The 24,959-nt window shown below is 37.5% G+C and overlaps 1 protein-coding gene and 1 long non-coding RNA gene across 3 annotated transcripts; one reads left to right on the forward strand and one right to left on the reverse strand.

Annotated features, from left to right (window-relative positions):
* The first annotated feature begins 840 nt into the window (after positions 1–840).
* LOC102220995 (NACHT, LRR and PYD domains-containing protein 5-like) lies at positions 841–24,423 on the forward strand. 2 transcript variants are annotated; one of them, XM_023345675.1, is made up of 12 exons: positions 841–918; positions 3,490–3,609; positions 3,817–3,924; positions 4,754–4,823; positions 4,942–5,176; positions 5,971–7,765; positions 7,852–8,025; positions 9,303–9,476; positions 20,162–20,335; positions 21,783–21,956; positions 22,346–22,392; positions 22,549–24,423. In XM_023345675.1, exons 2-12 carry the CDS (start codon positions 3,533–3,535, stop codon positions 23,070–23,072), a joined length of 3,552 nt encoding a protein of 1,183 aa, XP_023201443.1. In that variant the 5' UTR covers positions 841–918; positions 3,490–3,532; the 3' UTR covers positions 23,073–24,423. The 2 variants fall into 2 exon arrangements, with proteins under 2 accessions (XP_023201443.1, XP_023201441.1); XM_023345673.1 differs by lacking the exons at positions 20,162–20,335; positions 21,783–21,956; positions 22,346–22,392; positions 22,549–24,423 and adding exons at positions 10,210–10,256; positions 10,372–12,257.
* Positions 2,107–3,140, reverse strand: LOC111610798. Its single transcript, XR_002753778.1, has 3 exons — positions 3,078–3,140; positions 2,935–2,997; positions 2,107–2,683 (listed from the first exon to the last, which is right to left on the reverse strand). It is a non-coding gene; the product is annotated as an uncharacterized LOC111610798 (long non-coding RNA).
* Positions 24,424–24,959: the final 536 nt, after the last annotated feature.

The raw sequence follows: 24,959 nt of genomic DNA on the forward strand, positions 1-24,959 counted from the left end.
ATCTTGAATAATTATTCTGTCAAATCATATATTGTTTATATAGCATTTGGAAATTTCATTGAAAAATTAAAAGTCCATAAAACATTTTGAAAAGGCACAATTTTCACCTTGAGAATAGGTTGACAGGAGCACTTTGTGATCTTCTAAACTGTTTTTAAGTGCATTGTGTGTACTTAAAAACACACAATGTTTTTAAACAAGCAAATTGGAATATTTTTGCAGATTTATGAAGCAGTCTTTAAGTATGTGAAATTTGCATTCTCCATATGGCCCACACTACTGAGCTATTTCTATATTGTGAAATCTAAAGAATTTGACTAGTCATAATTAAGCTTAAGATATCTTAAGTTAGAATTGTGTGAGCTTTCAAATTGTAAATCATGCTATTTAAGATTTAAGGTCTTGCTTAGATACATCAAAATGTAACTGAAGATATATTGAATTGTTATTTTTACAAGTCAGAATGGAAATGGAAATATTCTAAATTACTATTCAGAATAGTCAAAATGTAGTTATTTTAAGATATCTGGGATGTACAGTTAAGCGGCGAAACCAATTATATATTAAAACGACCTGCCATAGAATTTCTTATCTGGAGAATAAACTTGTCTTGTTGCGTTGTTTAAAAAAACAGACACGAAAGTTTCACTTCCACCTGTTTCTGTTGCGCAGATTATTTTCTATCAACCTCCAACTTAAGGTAAAACAATATGTTAAATGGACTGGAACACCAACCTGCACTATCGTTTTGCAGGTTCTGGTCCACTTAGAAACAATAAACTGTACTAAATAAAACTCCTCCTTAAAAGGGAGGAGGGAGGAGTAGCCTGTCACCATCTCAGCACTGCCCCCTCCTTCCTAAGTGTTTAGATTTCACTTCTTCACATTTCATTTTCTTGTGGTGCAGGAACGTCTAAGGTAGGACAAAAGCCTATTTTATGAACTTACCTCGTCTTTTACAGGTTTATTTTTGTAATTAACTTTATTCAAGTTATTTACACTCAGTATAAACCAAGCAGGGAATTAAAGTCAGTTTGGATTTTGTATTGGCTGATTTATGCAGAACAAAAACAATTGTTTTATTTATTGACACTAAAGTAAATTAATATTTTTGAAGAGTAGTTTGATATTGGATTATTCATGGAGGTATTTCCTTTAAAATTCTCAAACTTACTTTGAGCTTCAATTTCTTGTGAAGCTACTTTGATGGACATTTCTAGTGGAAATGATATCAGTCAATTATTTTAGATTGTCCAGAAAACCTGAGATCATCCCACTTCCTCATGCTGGAGATTTTAGTTTAACAGTAACAATAAATAAAGTTATCTTTAAAATTAATCATACAAGTGACATCTAGACCCAACAGTAGATTCAAACTTCAATAAAATCAATCTGGTTGTGTGTGTTGTTTTTGTCTCCTGCAAACTTTGATTTAATTCTACTATTTTCTATCTAATCATAATAAATCATAGTCAGACAGAGAGAGTCATGAGACAGAGTCATGAGACAGGAAGAGCAGGTTTCCTGAAAAAAAAAGGAAGTAAGTTTCCAGTCTGCAGATTTATAAAAAGTAGTTTAGACTACTCCTTATTTCAAAGAATATAAGTTTTAAAGAATAAAATCTAAACATTTTGAGTAATTGGATAAGATTCAAAGTAAAATACTTATATTAATATTGGTTTACTTGTAAGAATACTTGCATTTACACTTACAGGTAGAACAAGTAACTGTAACTTTGGTATCAAATAATTAGAATCATGGATTATTCTTGGTTTCTTTTCAGAGAACATCTGTAAAAACTCACATTAAGGTTATAATAAGAGTAACTAATAAGTTATGTTATCATAAAATTATAAATGAATGCTAAATCAGAGAAGCTAAAGAAGTTATAAATGTGATTTTGATATCTACAAATCTATAAATCTTTTTTCTCCGACTTCAGGTTCAGTTACAAAAAATGAAAAAAATGAAAGCAAATGGTTAAGAGAATGGTTAAAGACTTTATTCATTATTTCCTTGCACAATTTTCCAAGGGCATTTTTCTAACTTATTTGTTGTTGGTTGTGTTGTACAACTACCGATATAGAAACACTGTTTTTAAAATTGTCTGGTAATTGTACCGGAAGATGTGTAGCACTATTTGATGTTTATAATGTAGCAGTACTTAATGCACTGAAGGACTAAATAACTTCTGACATCAGAAAACTAAATTCGTCTGCTGGAGCTGTCGTCAGAAATCAATAAAACAATACAAGAGAGTAACTGTTTTCAATACTATGTATTTTTTTTAAAGAAGAAAATTAAATAAACAATACAAAACACAAAACATACATGGAAACCAAAATACAATAAATATATACACACAATACTGCAGTTGATGTTCTAATGTGCACAGAGTCCTTCACTTTTCCCCGCTTGGTCAACACAATGTCTGACCGACACACATTTAAAAGTCCATAGTTTGTTTATCCAGAAACTTTAAGGGAAAATGTCCAAGCGCAATTCAGCTCTGATGGAAAGGGTGAATAATGGGTAGTGTGTCTGTGTAATGAGAAGGAGGGGAAAGTTCATGGACCATCAAACTCCTACCAGACCAGTATGGAGTGAAATTCGGTTCTCCTGGCTCCAGCCAGATCTTAGAAGCTCGCCATCCTTTAACCCCAAAAAGGGGAAATCACCTGGCCTGTATTAAAATAAACAGGACCAGTCAATTACCAGCCTGCTAGTTAACTAGACTCGTTTCAGTTGTACACATAAATAAATGCAATTATATCTACAATCAATTATTTAAGACAAAGATACTTAACATTTATCACATCATCTTAAACACATATATATTGCATTTAAAAGTTAGATTGTGTGTTTGATGATCACACAATTTGGCTATCACCATCAATATGTCAAACAAACAAAACATTCATGTTCACTACTCACCAATTCCTTTTAAAGATCAGTGCATGGCAGCTTCATGGCTCCAAGCTCACTGGATATTCAGATCTACATGGTTTATATTGTGAGTTTTTTAAAAAAAAAGTGCATACAAACAAAGAAAGAACCAATTGTTTGACAGCACAAACCTGCAGCTCCTTTGTCTCCAGCTCTCCCTCTCACAGCTGATTGGGAAAGCTGGAGCAGGCCTGAAAAACCTACTTCATGTGCAGTGATTGGCTGATTGCACTGTGTGACTGACTGTCACTCTAACCAATGAAGTAGCAAAGGTGGGACTAAGGCAGTTTTTACCCTGGGTTACAGATGCAACTAGTTACATAACTTTTTGGACAAATATAGTTTTACACCACTTTTTATTTTCACTTGCGTAACATTATAAAGTAATTTGGCTACTCTTGAGGAAATTTTATGACTACTTAATTTCATTGAATGAAGAATGGACTGAATTGTGTTAAATGCCCTGGAGAAATCAAAAGAACATGATCCTCACAGTGCTGCCTGCTTTGTCCAGCTGACCAATCTGTGTTTTCTGTGTTTTAGGTGGAATGTACGGCTAAGTTGATGTTGACGTGAATTTGAAAACATGGAGGCATCTGATGACAAAGAAGAGGAAGTTCCCTGCTCTGAAAACAGTTTATGCAAGGAACAAGAAGGCAAGAGGTGAGACTTCATATTTCTTCATAGACATTACATGCATTATTTTGTCTACATGGAAAATGGTGTGTATGGTCACTATTATTTTTACCTCAGGAAGATTAAAATTAAAATTATAGATATCATTATTAATTATATTACTTAACTCAAGAAGTTTGTTTCTGACAGGAAATGTGACAGGTGTCTGACTGGCATTTACATTCTCATCCACAGGAAACAACAGAAAGAAGAACCCGGACCAACCTGTCTGTCCTTCAAGAGCAGCCACTCAAAAGATGCCATTATTCGTTTTAATCTTGACCAACCTTCAGATGCAAAAAGGTGAACTTCATGTAAATTGTTTTATGTTCTTTCAAAATTCTTGTTCTTAGTAGTGGAAAATTATATAATTACATTTTATTATCAAACCAATATCTTGAAAATCCATCACCACAAAACCATCATGGAGTTAAAGGGATATGGAAGATAAAACAAATGAAAAAGAAATGTTCTGTACCCAAAGGTTCCCCCCACAAAGTTCCTTCATAGAGTTTTATGAAAAACATATATGTTGTAATAAATTAATACAAGTGTCACTCGTGCTCAATGTGAGCATCTGCTGCCATGGGATTCTTTCCAGACTAAATATTAATTTAGAATTAATTGCAAGTTCATAACAATTGGAATATATTAACCAACAATTATTGCTCTCAAAACTCTCTTTTGAAAAATCAATATTGCACACATCCTCATATTATGATGATAATATATTTGAGATATACAGTATGTTGTGCAGCTCAATTATATATATTTATATGTGTTTAGAAACTCCTTCCAGAAGACCATCCACCATTTTAAATATTTGAAAGAAACAGCAGAAGTCCTGTCAGAAACATGTCAGCTGAAAGTGTCTTGTGTAGCCACATGCTATCAGGCTCATTAGCTACTTATTACCCTTGGGAGTTTCCATGTTTGAAAGTACAGTTTTGTTTCTCTTATCTAACATCTTAAGAAATTAAATGTAAATACATCTGTTGACTAAACTTCTAAATACAGTTAGCTACATGACAGTTGTCTTATGGAGGACTCATTAGCATATATAGGTATAAGTGACTTCTACTCAGTTTGTCCTGGAATCTTTGGAAACTAATTCTCAGTGATTTCTCCTTAGACTTGACCAGATCTCTGACGTTGGTCAACCTCCCCATGAGCATCAAATGCAGCTGGGCTCCATATTTATGGTCTGTATACCATAGATACTACATTTTCATTTCTTTTTTTGGTTCTGTGATTCACTTTATAGATCACTTGATTGTCAGATTTTATCAGATGGGTTATTTATATCTTATTTTGTTTCAGGAACTGGAGAAAAAGATTGTGATGTTTGTGAAGGACGAGCTGAAGGAAATCCAAAAGGTTTTGTGTTCAGATTACCCAGAATGTTCTGAGGGTCTGGAAGAGGATGAGAGGGTGTCTGGAAATAAGGATGAAAAACAGAGCAGCAGCAGGAGCAGTAGAGAGGCATTTTTAAAGATCACTGTTGACTTCTTGAGAATGATGAATCTGGATGACCTTGCTGACCTTCTGCAGAGCAGTAAGAGAGTTATTTTTCTACAGAAATAATAAATCTACCATCATTTTTAAAATGCTTGAAGAAAAGATAGTTAAACACTGATTCTTTGAGAATACCTACGGTAGTTGACACCAGTTTTAATTTGCTTCAACGATTAATTAGCCTTAAAAGTATTTCTTTTGACATAGTGGACCTTATACAAGTTTCTAATATTTTCTAATCTCTTCTGTCAGGCAGTCTTCAAAATGTGAGGTGCTTGTCATGTATTTTCAGCTTGGTGTCATAGAATAAACAGTTGGATATAAACACTGTTTCTGTTGAGCACTTTACTTTGGGAAACTACGGGTTAGGACAATTATTAACACTAGCAATTTACATCAAAATAACAATCTCAGGGCACAACTTGATCATCAGGAAAATAACAGCCAAAAACTTCAGTAAAGTTTTTGCTTATAGATACTTGCCTGAAACACTTAAGTGTCAACAATGCAAAAACACCACAAAATTAAAATAGTGTGTCAAAAGCTAATTTATCTCTGCCAAGACACAATCTCTTACTTGAGTCATAATCAGGGATGATGTATGATCTTAGCATCATGCATATAAATAATAGGCTAGCTGACACTTTAGAGCGCTTTGTTTGTCTGCAACAATGCACGGTAGCGAAATTAATTATATTTTATGAATAATACTTTTGGTATTTGCAGATTATTTTTTTAACTCAGTGTCAAGGACAAATGCTTTTTAAGTGTGATGCATTAAGGCCAAGCACTAAATCACTCTTAAATTATAATTTTATCTTTGTTATCTTTTAGAGTCATTCATCACATGTCAACAAACACTAAAGTCTAACCTGAAAAAGAAGCTCCAGTTTGTGTTTGAAGGAATTGCTAAATCAGGAAATCAAAGCTTTCTAAATCAGATTTACACAGAGCTCTACATCACAGAAGGAGACTCTGGAGATGTCAATAAGGAACATGAGGTCAGACAGATTGAAACAGTGACCTGGAAACCAGACAGACCAGAAACAACAATTAGGCACGAAGACATATTTAAACCCTCACCTGATAGAGATGAACCAATCAGAGCAGTGATGACAAAGGGAGTGGCTGGCATTGGGAAAACAGTCCTGACACAGAAGTTCACTCTGGACTGGGCAGAAGACCAAGCCAACCAGGACATCCAGTTCACGTTTCCATTCACGTTCAGAGAGCTGAATCTGTTAAAAGACCAGCAATTCAGCTTGGTGGAGCTTGTTCACCATTTTTTTAGTGAAACCAGAGGAATCTCCAGATTTGAAGAGTTAAAGGTTGTGTTCATCTTTGATGGTTTGGATGAGAGTCGACTTCCACTGGACTTCCACAACAATGAGATTCTGACAGATGTAAGAAAGTCCACTTCAGTAGATGTTCTTCTGACAAACCTCATCAGCGGAAACCTGCTTCCCAAAGCTCACCTCTGGATAACCACACGACCTGCAGCAGCCAGTCGGATCCCTCCTGAGTTTGTTGGCATGGTGACAGAGATCAGAGGATTCACCGACCCACAGAAAGATGAGTACTTCATCAAAAGATTTAAATATAAGAAGCAGGCCAGAATGGTAATCTCCCATATAAAGAAATCAAGAACCCTCCACATCATGTGCCACATCCCAATCTTCTGCTGGATCACTGCTAAAGTTGTGGAAGACATGTTGAACAAAAATGATGGAGAAGAGCTGCCAAAGACCCTGACTGAGATGTACATTCACTTCCTGGTGGTGCAGAACAAACTGAAGGGCATCAAGTATGATGGAGGAGCTGAGACAGATTCAGACTGGAGCGCAGAGAACCAGAAGATGATCAAGTCTCTGGGAAAACTGGCTTTTGATCAGCTGATGAAAAGAAACCTGATCTTCTATGAATCAGACCTGGCAGAGTGTGGCATTAATATCAGAGCAGCATCAGTGTGCTCAGGAGTGTTCACACAGATCTTCAGAGAAGAGAAAGGGCTGTACCAGGACAAGTTGTTCTGCTTTGTCCACCTGAGTGTTCAGGAGTTTCTGGCTGCTCTTCATGTTCACCTGACCTTCATTAAATCAGGAATCAATCTGCTGGTAAAAGGTGAAATGAAATCCAAGGAATTGGAAAAAAGAAGCCATGAATCTCCAGAGACAGACATTTACAAGAGTGCTGTGGACATGGCCCTAGAGAGTCCAGATGGACACCTGGATTTGTTCCTCCGCTTTCTACTTGGTCTTTCACTTAATACCAATAGGCATCACTTAGGAGGTCTTGTAAAACAGACAGAAGAAAGTTTAGCAATTAATAAAGACACAGCCCAGTACATCAAAGAGAAGATAAATAATCATCTGTGTTTTGAGAAAAGCATCAATCTGTTCCACTGCCTGAATGAACTAAATGATCAGTCTCTGGTGGAGGAAATCCAACAATCTTTAAATACAGGAGGTCTTTCAACACACCAGCTGTCTCCTGCTCAATGGTCAGCTCTGCACTTCATGCTACTTTCATCAGAGAAAGATCTGGAGATATTTGACATGAAGAAATACTCTGCTTCAGAGAATGCTTTACTGGGGCTGCTGCCAATGGTCAAAATCATTAGCAAAGTTATGTAAGTAAAGATGTAGAAGAATTCATAAAAATATGTAACAAATAAAACTATCAGATAATTACTTGGTATTACTTCTGTCCTTTCAGACTGAGTGGGTGTAACCTCTCAGAGAGAAGCTGTGAAGCTCTGTCCTCATTGCTCAGCTCAACATCCTCTAGTCTCAGAGATCTGGACCTGAGTAACAATGACCTGACAGATTCAGGAGTGAAGCTGCTGTGCAATGGACTAATGAGTCCTAACTGTGAACTCAAAATTCTGAGGTGAGATTCATTTAAATTCTACTATTGTTATCCTATTTACCAAATTTGTGAACATAGGAAAACCTGCTTCTAGTGGTGGGCATCGTTGACTAACTGTTGCTCTAACTCTAATCCTAATTTGATTAATTGAATGATGCTAATACTCACCAAACAATGACACAACATATGCTACAACAGCATGCCACTCAATAGAGTCAAAGTTTTCACTACTCGCCTATCTCCATGGTTGCACTTCAAGATGTGCAACCATAGAGATGTCCAACCATACAGAGCACTTCCTTTTAACAGACCTTTCACTCATGGTTACACTTTTATAGTTTTGGATTATTGCTAACTCTGTTGCTGATTTTGTCCAATTTACCACAGCAAATCATGCAGGACATCAGTAAATTTTAGTGTTTAATGTAGAACTACACAGATGGATTTTGAGTACAGAAGAAATATTTGGTGCACCACATCATAAGTGGAGAACATGAAGAGAGAAAATTGAACTGCTCCTTAAACAGTCTTCAACCTTTTCTAAATAAGAGCACAAATATAATGTCTAACTTCCTGAAACACTCTTCAGTCACCAAAACTTCAATACAGATGTTGAACTCTATGTATCTGGAAGTTTAAAAAGTCAGCTAAATAATCTATCCCTTTAGAAGAACAACGAAATTAATTTCAGTACAGCCGATCCAAAGAATAACAAGAGACAAACAAACAACCTACGTTATGATGCCAGAGGCTGCAGCCATCAAGGGAGATGGCCTTTTGTCAGGTGAGAAAAAATAATAACATGAGGGTAGATGAGGGAAAGACATATTGGACACAGAGAGGGGTTACATAAAGTACATCTGCATGTAAAAAGCAACATTTTGACACCATGAAAACATGAAGCAAGTGGAATGGGACACAATAAATTGGCGAGTCCCAGCGCAGGCCATTCAGTTGAGTGATATAGCTACCTGGTGCAGTTCAGACAACCACAATTGTTTTGGGTCAGGCCAACTCTGTAAATTTTTTGTGCCTTAAAGTCTCACTTGTTTAGACATTGTCTTTGTCCGTCTATGTCTAATTTCAATGGTGACTCCAAACAGGCAAAATTGTGGTAAACATCTTCCACTGACAATATGGACAGACACACAGTCTTCTGCAGACTGCTGCTTAACAGACATGCTCTACCTTTCTTAGCATGTCATCTAATTATTCCTGCAGAAAACAAGTTATGAAATGTGCTTCACATTGAGATTATAGGTGAGTGTTCCAACAATGTTGTGTGTTTGTGTCTGCAGGCTTTCCGGCTGCCTGATCACAGACGAAGGCTGTGCTGCTCTGGCCTCAACTCTGACTGTGAACCCGTCTCACCTGAAGGAGCTGGACCTGAGTTTCAATTATCCTAGAGAGGCAGGAATGGAGAGTCTAGCAGCTATACTGAAGAATCCAAGCTTCAGGCTGGAATCTCTCAAGTAAGGAAATATTTTCTGCAGTCACATAGTGCTACTCAGGATAATGTATTCAGGGGAGGGGGAGGAGATCTGGATAAATCAATGTAAATATAAGTGTAGGTAGGTAAACCCAGATCCCCCAACTAGCCTCAGACCAAGAAATGCTGGTTTATATCAGTAAGGACTTATGCTGCATCAAGGGAAATCAAGCTGAGATAGAGAAATAATTAATTGCTCATACAAATGCAAACAATGTTGAACAGTGGTAATTTTAAGTCCAAGTCCCTTCAACTTCAACAAACACAGCATGGTGCATAATCGCAAAGTGGAAAGATATGTTTTTATTTATCAATCATAACTGATATGACTAAAAAATACAAATCTAAACACTTCCAATTAGGTCTAGTCTATTCTAATACATGAATATGTTTGATCTAATTTTTTATTTTATTTTATTTTTAACAAATGTTAGGGTTATTCTATTGTTGGAATTTGGACTTTGTTCCCAGTCTATTTTATTTATGCATCGTATGTGGCAGAATGAGAGCAATAACACAAAAATGGAGGAGGAGCAAATAAACTGTGAACTCTGAACAAAACTAGTAGCACCAGGAAAATATTATACATAGTGACAGAACCGCAGCCACAGATGGACTGAAGATTTCTTAGAAAAACTCAATGAGGTCTAAATTGGGGTGTCCATATTTGCATCTTGATAAATACTCATACCATCAAAACACCTCCTTTCTAACAGCATGGAGCCTGGAGGAGAAAGATGGATGACACCAGGTCTGAGGAAGTGTAAGTGCATTTTTGATTCATAGCAGGTTGTCCCATTTATGGATGTTCACCTTTGTGACAGTGAATTCAGAAAATTATACATCAGTAACTGCATTCTGTTTGTTCTGTCCTTCAGATTCCTGTCCACTAACAGTCGACCTAAACACTGTAAACAGATTCCTCAAACTTTCTGACAAAAACAGGAAGGTGACATTTGTGGAGAACGAGGAGCAGCTGTATCCTGATCATCCAGACAGATTTGATCTCAATCAGCTGCTGTGTACTGATGGTCTGACTGGTCGCAGTTACTGGGAGGTTGAGTGGGGTGGGAAAGTCTATGTATCACTGAGTTACAGAGGAATCAATAGAAAAGGAGTCAATGACGATTCCTGGCTTGGATTTAATGATAAGTCTTGGAGTCTAGTCTGCTCTGATGATGGTTACACTGTTTGGCACAATGGAGAAAAAGCTTTCATCCCCGTCTCTTCCTACTCCTCGTCTCCCTCTGGCAGAGTAGCTGTGTATGTGGACTGTCCTGCTGGGACTCTGTCCTTCTACAGAGTCTCTTCAGATACACTGATCCACATCTACACCTTCAACACCAAATTCACTGAACCTCTTTATCCTGGATTTGCATGCAGGAATCGTTGTGGGGGGTCTTGGTTCTTGTTTTAGTGTAATATTTTCTAAGTCAGAGGAAATCTAACTTTACATGTGTTTCTTCTAATATATGGTTTTAGACTAACATTATTTATAAAAATTTGTTCAAACAGCTTAAATAATCACAAAGTGCTTCACAATAGATACTACAGTCTGCAGGAACTCCAGCACCACCCTGTTGCATTGTCGATGCGCTCAGGTCTGTCCTGAACCTGTCCACTAGATGGTGCATTTAGCAAATTTTCCAAATCACCTTCATTTCAGTTCAGCACAAGCCCAGCAGCAAGCCTTAAAGGTTTTGCTAAAATCTGGCTTTCCAGACTGGTGGTCATTGTCACTTCCTATTTTGTGGCGCAGGATTGGTGGGGACTTCCTGTAGGGTTCAGAACATGTCTTGTGTGTTTGTCAAGATTTAGAGGATATAGTTTCAATCTTATGTTGGAGGAGCCATCCAATAATCTTCTTTTTTTTTCTGAGTGGGCGGGGCTTACGTGATGTCATTAAACTACCACACCAATATGTGAAGCAGAACCCCCTGATGATGCACAAAAAAATCTGGTGCAGATCAGATGATGTATCATGGAGATATAACTGTTGGAATAATTTAGGGGGCGCCCTGGAGTCAAATTTCAATATAAACCTTTTGGCCTTTGAAGAGGTTAACAAAAGTCATTTTTTTGGTACAAATTGGATGATGCACGTGTGATTTAGAGCCAACTGTATGTAAACTTCAAGGGATTAGAATTTGTCATTCTATCACAGCAACATGCTGCAGCCACCAGCCATTGCTGAGAGAAGGATTCAGCATCATGTTGTTCTGTCATTGGACTCGGGTCTAAATTAGTATGAATCAAACAGCAAAATTATGACCACCAGCAGGAAAACAGGTGATCTCCTGTTCAAAGGGGCGGGGCTAAGGTGATGTCACATATTGACCATGTGAATGTAATCAACGCTGGTCTGTTATGACACATAGAAAGTCGGAAGCAGCTGTGAGTTTGTGTGTGGAAGTGATTCCATCTTTACATTTAAGTTTCTTAAGAATTTCACAGACTGTTGCATAATGGAATTACTTAATGTAACTTGTATTATATACTGAAGTCTTTTTATAACTGGGTGGTCCTAAGTGTGACAGACATACTGTATGCCTACAATCCTTTTGGCAAAAAACTGAAATTAATATTTAAAAACTTTTATCATGTCTTTTACTGTAACTTTACTAAATAACAAAATATTGCAATCAAAAATTGAATGTATGTGTCACCTATCCCTCCTTCTATGTACTGGATGTAGTTTTTGTATTTGCTCACTTGATTACATTTTGGCATACTATCAATAATAAAGAGAAAGACATTGATGTCACTAGGTTTGTTGTTTTTCTTTTGTTCTTAAGGAATAATTCTGCTTCTCTCCCTAATTCCTCTTCTGAGAGGGGAGTTGTGCTACCAGCTCTCCATCTAACAGGTGAAATGAGTTTCCTAAATCTGCTGGGATTTACCCTGTCCAGAACTGAAGTAAACTCTGTTTAAGCTGGTTTCGAGAAAGATTAGCCTGGTTTCTGACGGCCCCCATCCAGGTGTCCCACCCTTCTTCTTGAGCAGCCTACAGCCAACTAGTTTCACACAGCGCACCTGTTAATGGTCGCTCTTTCTCTTTATTACAACTTGCACTTGTTACTGAACCAGGTTGGTTTTAGTGACTCGGGCGAGTCCCAAGGATGTTATTTTACATATAGTTTTGGACTGAAAGCAACCTAGAAAATATTGTCCACCTTTTCCTCTCAAGGATCAAACAGAGCTATTTTACAACCATCAAAGAACTTTGAGGTGACTCATTAATTGAATGTCCACAACATCTTTTAGATTTTCTTTATGCTAAATATTTGATTAGTAAGGCAATTTTGCAAGGGTCAGTACAGCTTAATTTAGTAGCAGAAATAATCAAATAAGTAAAATCAATCATCTAGTCTATCTTTCCCTAATGCTGACACTGACAACTAAAAAGGGAACCTTTGAGAGAGACGGATGGAGTTTGGCGTTTCGAACCCCAGACCTGGCCTGATGATGAAGAAGGTGTTGCAGCAGGAGGAAGAGGATGTTGATCGACGAAGGCAGGGATCTCTGTAGGTCTGATTAGCTTCTTCTCCGCATGGATGGTGAGGTCACACAGGACTTGGGTGCTGGCAGGAAGGAAGGCACCAGTTCTTCTTCTTTGCCTTTGTTCTTTGTCTTTGTTCTTTGTCTTTGCCTTTGTTCTTTGTCTGCCTTTGTTCTTTGTCTTTGTCTTTTTCTTTGCCTTTGTTCTTTGTCTTTGGGGTCTGAACCCAGCTGATGAGAGAAGTGTGATTTGAAGCCACTTGTTGCGGGGCTGACGGGTTGGTCCCCATGCACAGGACAGTCTTCGGCTCTGTGGCCCCGGCTCTTCTTCAGCTGCAGAGTTCTTTGTTCATCTCGTTCTTGGCTCGAAGCTGCTTGGAGGATCCAACCAAAGGTTCCTCTTTTGCACCCACCTTTTATAGGGTTTATCCACCCTTTTGGTGGGTTTGCATTGGCTAACACTGTTGCTGTGCTTGTTTCATTGGCTGTCTGCTTAGACAGAAGATCTCATATCCATCATTGTCTTAAGAGACATTATGTCCTGATGTCTGTTCTAATGTCTCAGGGTTGCTCAACCTCCTACGTCCCTTGCCTGCACAACCTTTTCTCTGAAACGTTTACATTGTTCAACAACCTGTTTCCAAATAAGGCGTTGATCATCTCTGCTCTCCTGTTAGTTCCCTTTTTCCCTTAACCCTTTCACCTACCATCTACCCCCAACACATCAGTGATGTTTAATTGCAGTTACACCTTTTTACACAATTTCAAGTTCAATGTCAAAATCACATTTATAATTTCTTTAGCTTCTCTGATTTAGCATTCATTTATAATTTTATAACCATAACTTATTAATTACTCTTATTATAATCTTAATGTGAGTTATTACAGAGGTTTTTCTGAAAAGAAACCAAGAATAATCCATTATTCTAATTATTTAATACCAAAGTTACAGTTACTTGTTTTTTTTTTTTTTGTAAGTGTGCTAACAAGTGTAAGTGTAAGTATTATTATAAGCAAACCAATATTAATATAAGTATTTTACTTTGGGTCTTGTCCAATTAGCTACTCAAAATGTTTAGATTTCATTCTTTAAAACTTTCATGCTTTAAAATAAGAAATAGTCTCAGCTATTTCTATAAATCTTCAAGCTGGAAACTTACTTCCTCTTTTTGTTGTGTTCCGGGATTCTTTGTTTACCTTGTGGGAGTCTGCTTGCTGCTTCTCACCATCTAGGCACCAGATGGCGCCAGACTCACCTCTCTCCGGAGTGGTGTGTCGTCATCCTGCGCACCTGAGATCAATCTGCTCGTCAGGCGAGGTGTACAAGAGGAGCTGACCAGTGGTGAAGAAAGTACTCAAAAAATGTACTTAAGTAAAAGTACAAATACACAGGCAAAAATGTACTCAAGTAAAAGTCAAAGTACCACATTAACATTTTACTTAAGTAAGAGTAAAAAAGTACTGGCTTTTAAAAATATTTAAGTATTAAAAGTAAAAGTACTTGCTGAATACATAACCTAATCGCTAATATCATTAAGTGTGCCCATAGTATTTAATTTGAATACATCATAAATGTGCCATTTTAATAAACAATGTCACAGATTAAACATGTTCTTATTGTGTTTATTCTCTGTAAGAGTTTAGACTTAGATATGTGATTCTATGCATCATAATTTCAGGGATGGAAACATCTTATTTCCTGTCCTAACGTAGCATGAACTTCATTAGTGACATTTATTTAGAAAGAAATCCAACTGAAAGGGGATGGAACGAAGGTGTGGGGGGGAAGACATGCAATCGAGGAGCCACGTAGCAGAGTTGTAGTCTAGACCACTGAACACGAGACCAAGACCAGCGCCCTGCGCTACATGACACAATAAAATGAAGTGCACCTATCAAAATTGGTTCTCAGATTGATCTGAAAGATCCACATTTCCATAAAAACACCTAGATATAAATACTTAGAGCTGAAATATATTTAACCAGTATCAATTACAACTCATTTCATTCTATTTTGCTTTCATCGCTGTGCTACAATCCGCAGAGATCGCCTGCCATCCCTATAAAAATAACGCCCTGGGCGGTTGCCCATATTGCCCATGTCAGAAACCACAACTGTCTGCACCATTAAACCATGAAACATAGCAATTAACTGTAATTGCTATGTTACAATTACAGTTGTAATTGTAACATTACAACAACACTATGAACACTGTCCAACGGTGCAACAAGCAGAAGGAGCACCATGACTGTTCTCATCCTCCCTCCCACTGCATGTTTGCCACCATGACAGGAGACAAAATCAATCAATGAGCATGCTCTGTGTTCATACTGTTAAGGAAAAAATGATTATTTTTAGTGCTTAATACAGTTAATCTTACGACATGTGTAAAAGGTATATTCAGCACTCTTATTTGGAACAGTTTTCTGTTGAGCAGATGAGCAGGCATTCAGACAAACAGGGGCCAAAATGCAGATCACTCAATGGAGTCTCCCTGCTGTGAGGCCGGGCCACAGGCGAAGCCATAAAATTAGCATTTTCCTTGGGAGACAGAGACTTTAGATTTCACAGGTATCTGTGAGGTCTTATCTCAGGATCGTTCTGTACTCAGAATGACCGTGGGAGCCACGGGGGGTCAGGGCCAGCGATCAGCTTCTTTGTCTCGGTAGAAGGCAGATGGTCCTTTGATCTTTGCGTAGATCAGGGGGAGTTTCCAAGTTTCTCTGAGTGCTTAAGGGAGTTTCCAGTTGGTCAACAAGAGGAACGCCTTGAGTGCATAAATTAAATAGAGAAACACCTCTTTAGTATAAGATTTCGCGTCGGGAGAGAAAATGCAGAGAGCGGCCACCATTTTGCCTTTTTGCATTGGCTCTCTCTCCAAAGACGTCTTTGTTTTTTGTTTTGTCTTTGTTTTGTGTTTGTCTGTCTTCCCCTTGTCTGTCTTTATTTTTATGAGAAAAATGCATATCTCTGTTCCTCTGCAGCTTTGTTGTTGATTGCTTTGTAGATTAAACTCTGTGATCTGTGGCTAAGCGCTGTTCCTCCTGGACCACAAGGAAACAAGGACCCCGAGCACAGCAGTTATCCCTCCAAATCTACAAACTCCTGTTCAACAAGTAAGAATATTCCAATTTACTGTCATCACTCCCGTCTCCTATACCCTGTGAACTCACCATCTTCTTGCTGTGTTCTTTATAGTGTGCCGACCACTCCGTGAGCCTTTTCCCCCCTGGATAGACCCGCTATCTTCAGTGCATTCTATCATTGCTGTTGTAATAAATTCACTTACACTATATATTGCTCTCCTGTGTCGTGTTCTGCATGTGGGCTAGAAATATAGACTCAACATGACACTTTTTCCAGGAAACCTGCTGTTCCTGCTTCATGTCTCTTTCTGTCTGACTATGATAGAAAAAATACGGAGAATTAAAGCAACGTTTGCAGGAGACAAAAACAACACACAACCAGATTTATTTTATTGATGTTTAAGTCTACTGTTGGGGTTAGATGTCACTTGTGTGATTAATTTTAATGTAACTTTATTTATTATTACTGTAAAACTTAAATCTCCAGCATGAGGAAGTGGGATGATCTCGGTTTCCTTGACAAGCTGCTTCACAGCTTAGTGACATTTAGATCATAGAACGTCAAGCCGCCAATCGAACAAAACTCACACAGATGAGTTACGTACAGGATGTTTTCACACAAAGAATAAATTTTATTTACTATTTCCCACAATTTTGTCAATAGTAAAGGTGAAAGTAATAAAAACTCAAAATAATTATAATAAAGAAAATGTTACTCAAAGGAAAATGTTAAGGTATGATTAGTTTTTCACGGTAGATCCCAGTAAACACCATCAAAGATTGTAAAGTCAAAGAAGGTTTGAAAGTTATGTGCATGATACTGTGGATGACATCTATAGCCATATTCTATAATTCAGAAATCATTGAAAATCCCATTTACTGTATTTCAGTTAATTATATTAATAAAATGAAACATCATGTTGACCGTATGTTAATTTTGATGATTTTCTACTTACAGTTAATGAAAACTTGACATTTAAGATTAGGATACAACATCAATCAGATTTAAAAACAAACATGTTTAATAAGAAATGTGGGCTCAATGTTTAATACTTGTTTAAAGGTTGATATTTTCAAATGGTTCTTTTAATGTGACAAAATTTGACTCACTGGAACCACGTTCTAATTTATTAGATGTGACTGTATGCAGTGTTGGTTCGATACATTTAATCTGGATAAAAACAGGAAACTTTTACATTTATCTTTCTGAATCTGTATTTTTGTCATTATTTCCATGTGAGTAAAAGTTGTTTATTTAATTCCCTCCAGGGGGTCTTTGTGGGCTCTAATGTCCCTTATATGAAAGTAGGCTGACAGGAAAGGGGCAAGAAGAGGGGGGAAGACACGCGGCAAATATCGTCAGGTCCGGGAATTGAACCTGCGACGGCGGCGTACGTAGAGGACTCAAGGCCGTCAAACGTGAGTCGCGCTATCCCCTACGCCACCACAACACGACAAATTGTTTTATTGTCTGTATTTCCCTAAAGCCTGTATAGACTGATCGTATATGCAGAATCTATCCATATGTCCATGTTGCAATTCTGCAAAAAAAAAAAAAATAAAGCCACAATGATCATTTTTATAAGGACAATACATTTTTAATTGCTTGGGACTAATTAAAAGATTTGATCAAAATTTTGTACCACACAGCCACAACAGCCAGTGAAGGAACTTGTGTTTTCTTACGCTACAGATGCTGCAAACACTGTGTGAAGTCAAATGAGAAAAAGAAAAGAAAAAAAAGACATGCGCTCGCTGTGTGCTCGCTCACGGACCTAAAGAGGGACGGGCAATGAAAAGAAAGCGGAAAAGGAAGCCAAACAAAGAGGAGGGGAGTTTGGGGACTCGTTTGATCACAGTTGACTTGTGCAGACCTGGATGAATCTGTAGACGGGCGGAGAGGCAGCCGGTAAGACACAAGCTGTATTGTTTATGAGATCGGACTGCAAGGTTTCCTCCAGCTTTACCGGCCAAATAACACCCATTAACCGCAACGTCTGAACCGAAGCGGCGGTTTGTGACGTTGATATATTTTTATGATCGAACTGATTGTTGTGTTGTTAAATAGTGGATTTGGGTGTTAAGTTCAACTATTAATTAATTTAGCATTATATTAAGAAGAATAACAACTTGAAGCTATTTATATTTATAAAATAAATATGACTAATATTGAAAAGTAGACATTTGTATATTTAAATAAATGTCAACATTATGTAATTGTAAATATGAATTTGAAATGTACTTTAAAGTTAAGGAGCTTAAGTTTAGTTACTTGTTCGTTTAACTTTACTTTGTGGGTTTGATTCAAAGTGGTTTGCTTGGTATTGTTTATATAATTTGAGTGAAATTAATTTATGTAAACTTATACAGATTAGTAATTATTTATTTTTCTTCTTTTGGGTTTGTTTAAAGGTTTTTACCTGCTTCTGGTCCAATTGTGAACATGTCCTGACACACATTAAATAAATGGAGGATAAAATGAAGAAAACTGCTTGGTCCTGATGAAAGTCTGCATCGATTTATCTGTCCCTTTTCAAGTGGGGAAGCTGCACAGATTAGAAAAGAACTTGACACACTTGACACATACGATGTTTCCCAACACTCATGTTGTGGCTCACCTGAGGTGAAATTATCTCCATTATCTAAAACCCATTTATCATCCCAATTTGATGGGATTCAGTTATTGGACACAGCACCGGTGTACAATTTGCTTTAATGTATTTAGTGATGCTTCACTGAAACACTGGGCTGCTCTACTAGCAAGAAAGGAAACTACAAAATATGCAGCTCACAATTATCCAAGCTAACAGGCTAATTCCCTTGTGCTTCATGAAATACCCAACAGCCAAGGCAAACATACCAACAATATGAAACTGGTGATTGTTAAGAGGAAAAGTTATCATGTTAGCTTAAATTTTGGAAAAGCATGGCTCTCCTTTTCCTCCTGTTAACCGGGTCGAGCGGGGTTCTCCGCGAGCGTCCTGCAACCGCGTGCTGCTAAAAACGAAACAACAACAAAACGTGTTGACGTCACAGATCACGGAGTTTTAATCTCAAACAAAGCAATCGACAACAAAGTTGCAGAGATACAGAGATATGCATTTTCTCATGAAAATAAAAACACACAAGGGGAAGACAGACAAACACAGAGACAGACAAAGGCGCCCAACGTGGAGTAAAAAAATGGAAAAAACTCTCTCTCCGTTTTCTGGCCTGGAGTTTTTAAACAGAAGAGGAGTTTCCCTATTTAATATATGCAAAAAAGGCGTTCTGCTCTTCGTCCAATTAGAACTCCCTCAGGCCCCCAAAGAAAGTTGGGACTTCCTGATTTATAGCAAAGGTGCCTGTTTTTTATCTAAGCAGAGGGCGGACTACCCCGTGGTCATCTCTGCCTGATACGGAAGATCCCTGGAGCCAAACGTCCTAAGATGAGATTTCACAGACACCTGCGTAGCCCCCACTCCCATTGGAATGCAAATTTATTGCTCTGTTGTGTCAATGGGGAAGAAAAGGCCCTGCTTCCCCCATGCTCCACAGAAAACTGTTCCAAATAAAGTGTTGGCTATCCCTTTACAGATGTCGTAAGATTAAGTGTATTTTAGCATTAAATAATCATTTTCCTTTGCAATGGTCTGCAGCACTTTTCTATGTGCAATCAGTGGCACACATTTGTTGTAGGTTGCTTGCAGCATGGCCACTCACTACAGATGTGATTCTTTTTGTGTGCACCACTTTGTGCTCCTTAATTGGAATCTTCCAAGCTCAGGACCATAGTGCATCAGCCCAGATGTAATCTGTATGTATCCAGACCCTAAGTCCATCAGGTAGCACAGAGAGACTCCTACACAATGGCAGTAAAAATTAACCAATAATGACATATTATGTCAGTGTCACACTATGTCTTAATCTTTTGGCCTTTCTGTTGTAAAATGTTCATAGCTGACCAAGATAAATAAAAAACTGTTGTTTATGTCTGATGTAGCTATTTTATCTTTAGGTGCTGCCTTGAAACCGATTTTGGTGCAGCAGCTCACTTTAAACACATAATAAACAATACTCTTTATATTTATTTTGTCTCTTTAGACTCAGCGGATGTAACCTTTCAGAGGGAAGCTGTGAAGCTCTGTCCTCAGTTCTCACCTGTCAGGATTCTTGCCTGAAGGAGCTGGACCTGAGTAACAACAACCTGGGTGATTCAGGAGTGAAGCTGCTCTGTGACGGACTGAAGAGTCCAAACTGTGAACTCAAAATTCTGAGGTTAGTTCACATTTTAAAATCAGATTAAGCAAGAGTGAAGATGTGCTGATAAAAGTATTCATGGGGCGTGCCGTGGTGGCGTAGGGGATAGTGCGACCCACCTTTGGAGGCCTTGAGTCCTTGTCGCGGGTTCGACTCCCGGACCCGGCGACATTTGCCTCATGTCTTTCCCCCTTCTTTCCCCCCCTTCCTGTCAGCCTACTTTCACATAAGGGACACTAAAGCCCACAGAAAGACCCCCTGGAGGGGTTTTAAAAAAAGTATTCATAAAATGTCTGTAAATCCCCAAATTTTTTTTAAAGCAACGAAAGACAGAATTTGTAACTTGGTATTTTCATTGAGAAACTCAACTGTGTCATAAAATTATGTGGTATACTCTAGACCATGTTTGTTGAGGAGTTTAAGTTTTCCTACACAGAAAATCTGGAAATCATATCTTTAGTTGCCTGTCGATTTTTTATGGTGTTTTAATTTTATATTTTTTAGACTAACCCTCTTTTTCACCAAGAGGTGGAAACATGCAGCAAACAGATGTAAATGTACAGTAAACAACATGAGCTGCAAACACATGAATGATGCAAACTCCAAAACACAAAAACACAAATACAACAGAACAGTCCTGCCATCAAATATACTGCAACCACAGGAAATAAAATCAAGGGAGAAACACTGCAAATAGTGAAAACAGCAAGTATGAAATGATTCACACTCACCTAACAAAATGGAAGTGCTCCAGGCCACTAGGGGGAGTCAATCAACAAATTGTATGGGACCAAATACGGGATGCCAAGACTTAATGGGAGGTCAGGAAGGAAATATGGTGTGTTATGCTTGAAACATGGTGACTTTTACATTAATGTTGTACAGATGAATATTTATGTAGGTGATATTTTAATTAATCCAAACTGGTTTGTAGCACTTCCATTTTGTGGAGCAAGTTTCAGTTGTTCATATTTGCAGTTGTTTGTTCTGTTTGTGACCATTTTCCTTTCACTTCTATTTCCCATGGTTGCAGCATGTTGTTTGTTGCTGCTTTTGTTTTGCTAAATTTTATTTTTTGCTCATATTTTCTATGATTACAACATTTTTTGTTTGTGGCATCTGCTGGCAATTGTAGCATTTGGTGTGAAACATTTTTAAACTCATTTTCAATAACAAGAAAATATTCATACACAGAATATATGTAATAAAAAGCTTGAAGCTAAAACTGTCTGATAAAAAGAATGATGGATGCTGAATACACAAATGTCTTGGTGTAAATGTGGTGTTGTGACACCTGAGCTTTCAATATTCCTACCTTTTCTTCTCCACTGCTGCTGTAACATGAGAAACTTCAAGCCTCTCTTCAAATTACTGATTAAAAATAAGAAGGCAGGTCATCAGTAGGGTATTATTAGTAAATGTTTTTGGATTGCGCAGTAAAAGGTTATGTTTATTTTGTCTGCAGGGTTTCAGGATGTTTGATCACAGAGGAAGGTTTTGCTGCTCTGGCCTCTGCTCTGATGCTGAATCCCAGCCACCTGAGAGAGCTGGACCTGAGTTACAATCATCCAGGAGAGACAGGAGCTCAGCCTCTGTTAGCTGGACTGGAAGATGCAAAATGGAAGCTGAAGACTCTGAAGTAGGGAAACCTCCACCGCAGCTTAACAGTGCATCTTGTTAAAGTATCTTTTTCTTCCACATTTTGCCAGGTTCCAACCATATTTCAATTGATATTACGTGACACAACACAGCAATTTAATCAACAACTAAATGTCTCACAGTAACTTGGTGATAATGATAGTATGAAAGCCAAAAAATAATAATACAATTAAAAATACAAACCTTGATCACAATATTTTGGCATCCCTTCTCTCACATTACTGCTGTATCCCATAGATAGATTGTTACAAACTAAGCTGCACTGTTTTTTTCAGAACTGACTTTCTTTTTCCCACTCTTGCATAACAACCACAAACATGACATAAAAAGACACTGATGTGACTGATGGGAATCTCTTGGTTCTTCCAGGGTGGATCCTGCTGGAGTCCAGTGGTTAACGCCAGGTCTGAGGAAATGTAAGTGTGTTTTTCATGTGATTTATGATACAGTGGTATGAACACCTGCCAGTACAGGTGTTCATACCACCCATTTATTAGTCATGATCAAGGCATTAAAGTGATCAGTTTATTGATCAGTTCTTCAAGCTGATTCATGTTTCTCCTGTCTTTCAGATCCCTGTCCTCTCACAGTCGACCCGAACACCATAAACAAACACCTGAAAATATCTGAAGGCAACAGGAAGGTGACATATGTGGAAGAGGAGCAGCCATACCCTGATCATCCAGACAGATTTGATCTCTATCAGCTGCTGTGTACTGATGGTCTGACTGGTTGCTTTTACTGGGAGGTGGAGTGGAGTGGGAGGGTCTATGTATCATTGAGTTACAGGGGAATCCAAAGAAAAGGACAGACTGATGACTGCTGGTTTGGATTTAATAATAACTCTTGGAGTCTCATCTGCTCAGATGAGGGTTATGCTGTCTGGCACGATTGTAACAAAGTTTTTAAGTGTTCATCCTCTTCCTCCTCCAAAGTGGCTGTGTATGTGGACTGTCCTGCTGGGACTCTGTCCTTCTACAGAGTTTCAGCAGAGACACTGATCCACCTCCACACCTTCAACACCAAATTCACTGAACCTCTTTATCCTGGATTTGGGTTCAGGAATCGTTCAGGAGTGTGTTGGTGCTCATTTTAGAGTCGTTCCAAGTTAGAGGGAGGAAACCTACTTTACACGTGTTTCATCTAAGATATGTTTTTAGATTAACATAATATGTAAGTAAGTAAAAGTATTTTCATGGCACCTTATACGAATCACAAAGTGCTTCACAATAAACTAATACAACAGTTCAAGAACCAATAATGCATGAAGAACATGAGAATCAATAAATAAGAAATTTATTGATTAAAACAAAAGTCTTTTAAAAGAGAAAACAGTTTGAAGAAGGAAAGCTCCAGAGAAGAGTCAGTGAACTAAAAGCTCTGTCTTATCTTTGTCTTCATCTTAATATAGGGAATCACTGATCACAGGAGCTCAAGGATTTTTTGTTAGGTGATCTTGGGTGACTTAAAAAGTGCCTTCAAATAAAATGTATTATTATTATTATGCACAATGGGTGCAGAGGGCTTCACAAATGACATTATCTGATGTTTGTCTATGAAGTTGGAAAAAGATTCTTAAGTTGCACTTTAAAGTAAATTATAAGCCAACGTTGTTACATAAAGACTGGAGTCACATTTGAAAAAGTGAAGGATTTTGTCAGAAACCAGGCAGCAGAATTTTAAATAATCGTTCTAATGAGGTTTTGCTAAGATCCACAGAGTTCATTCACTGATTAAACAAAAACATGAATATTTATTTCCATTTCAAGATGTGAGACAATAGAAATTAGTTCAGCAGATGCATCCAAAGTAAAACCAGAATCAATGTTTTTGCCAATGTTCTTACCAGACCTCCGGATTCTCCACGTGTCCTCTTAATCCTTGACATGTTTTTTCCTTATGTACACTTTTCTTTACCTATTTGTGTGAAAACCGGTTAAGAAGTAGTTTTTCTCAGCTGCTGTTGCCTCGCTGAAGACAATATAATGTCTACCTGCATTGTTTATGTTTGTTTGAATCGCACCATAATCTAATCTTACTGTAATTAAACTAACAAGTTAGCGACATGAAGGGAGTAAAAGTACTTGACAATATTTTTCAGTACTGATATATTATAAATGGAACACAAATGTTGTAACACTGTGTGAAATTTAGCTTTTTAAGGCATTTTATTAATATCTACATTGCATTATTTATCTACACTCTATTACAGTTTGTATAGTGCAGGTTTGGGTCTCCCATTTTTGTCTTCCAGTTTTAAAATCACTTTTTTGTTAAGTTTTAATCGAGAAAAAAAACATTTTACTTACTCTGGTAAGAGGTAAATAAAGAATCTCTTTTAATTTATGAAATGAACTGGCCACAACATGAACACTTGAAAAGATTTCATGTTGATGTTTACAGATTTTTAAATAAGGCATTCTCTATATTTGACAATAAAATATGTTTAAGTGACTTTGGAGTTGTCTTGATGTTCCCATCACTATGAGTCTGGGGAAAGTACTAAAACTGTGAAAGATCTCCTGTGTGTCAGGTCCAAAGACCAAACATCCAAAGAACCTCAGCAGCTACAGACTGGTAGCACTGACCTTATATATGATGAAAATCCTCAGGAGGCTGGTCTAAAGATGATAGTGCAAAGAAGGATTTTACATAAAATCAAGATTATGGAAAACCCTGAGCATCCTCTTCATGAAACTGTCAAAAGAAAACGAGTGTCTTTAGTTGGGGGCTTCTTGAAATTTGATGCAACACAAATTGTTATACTAGATCTTTCCTGCCAACAGTCATCACCATCAACACCTTTATGAAGAATCTTGAATTAATATGAGTTACAAGATTTAATTTCCCTTTCGGATAAATATTTTTATTTTAATCAAATTGAATTAGGTTTAACTTTAAGGTTTTTGAAGACTCCAGTTCTAGATATCTACCATGAGTTACTGACCATCTGAAACATATCTCAGATATCAATAATTAAATT

The sequence above is a fragment of the Xiphophorus maculatus genome, chromosome 14 (assembly GCF_002775205.1).
Source record: "Xiphophorus maculatus strain JP 163 A chromosome 14, X_maculatus-5.0-male, whole genome shotgun sequence".
Taxonomy (NCBI): domain Eukaryota; kingdom Metazoa; phylum Chordata; class Actinopteri; order Cyprinodontiformes; family Poeciliidae; genus Xiphophorus; species Xiphophorus maculatus.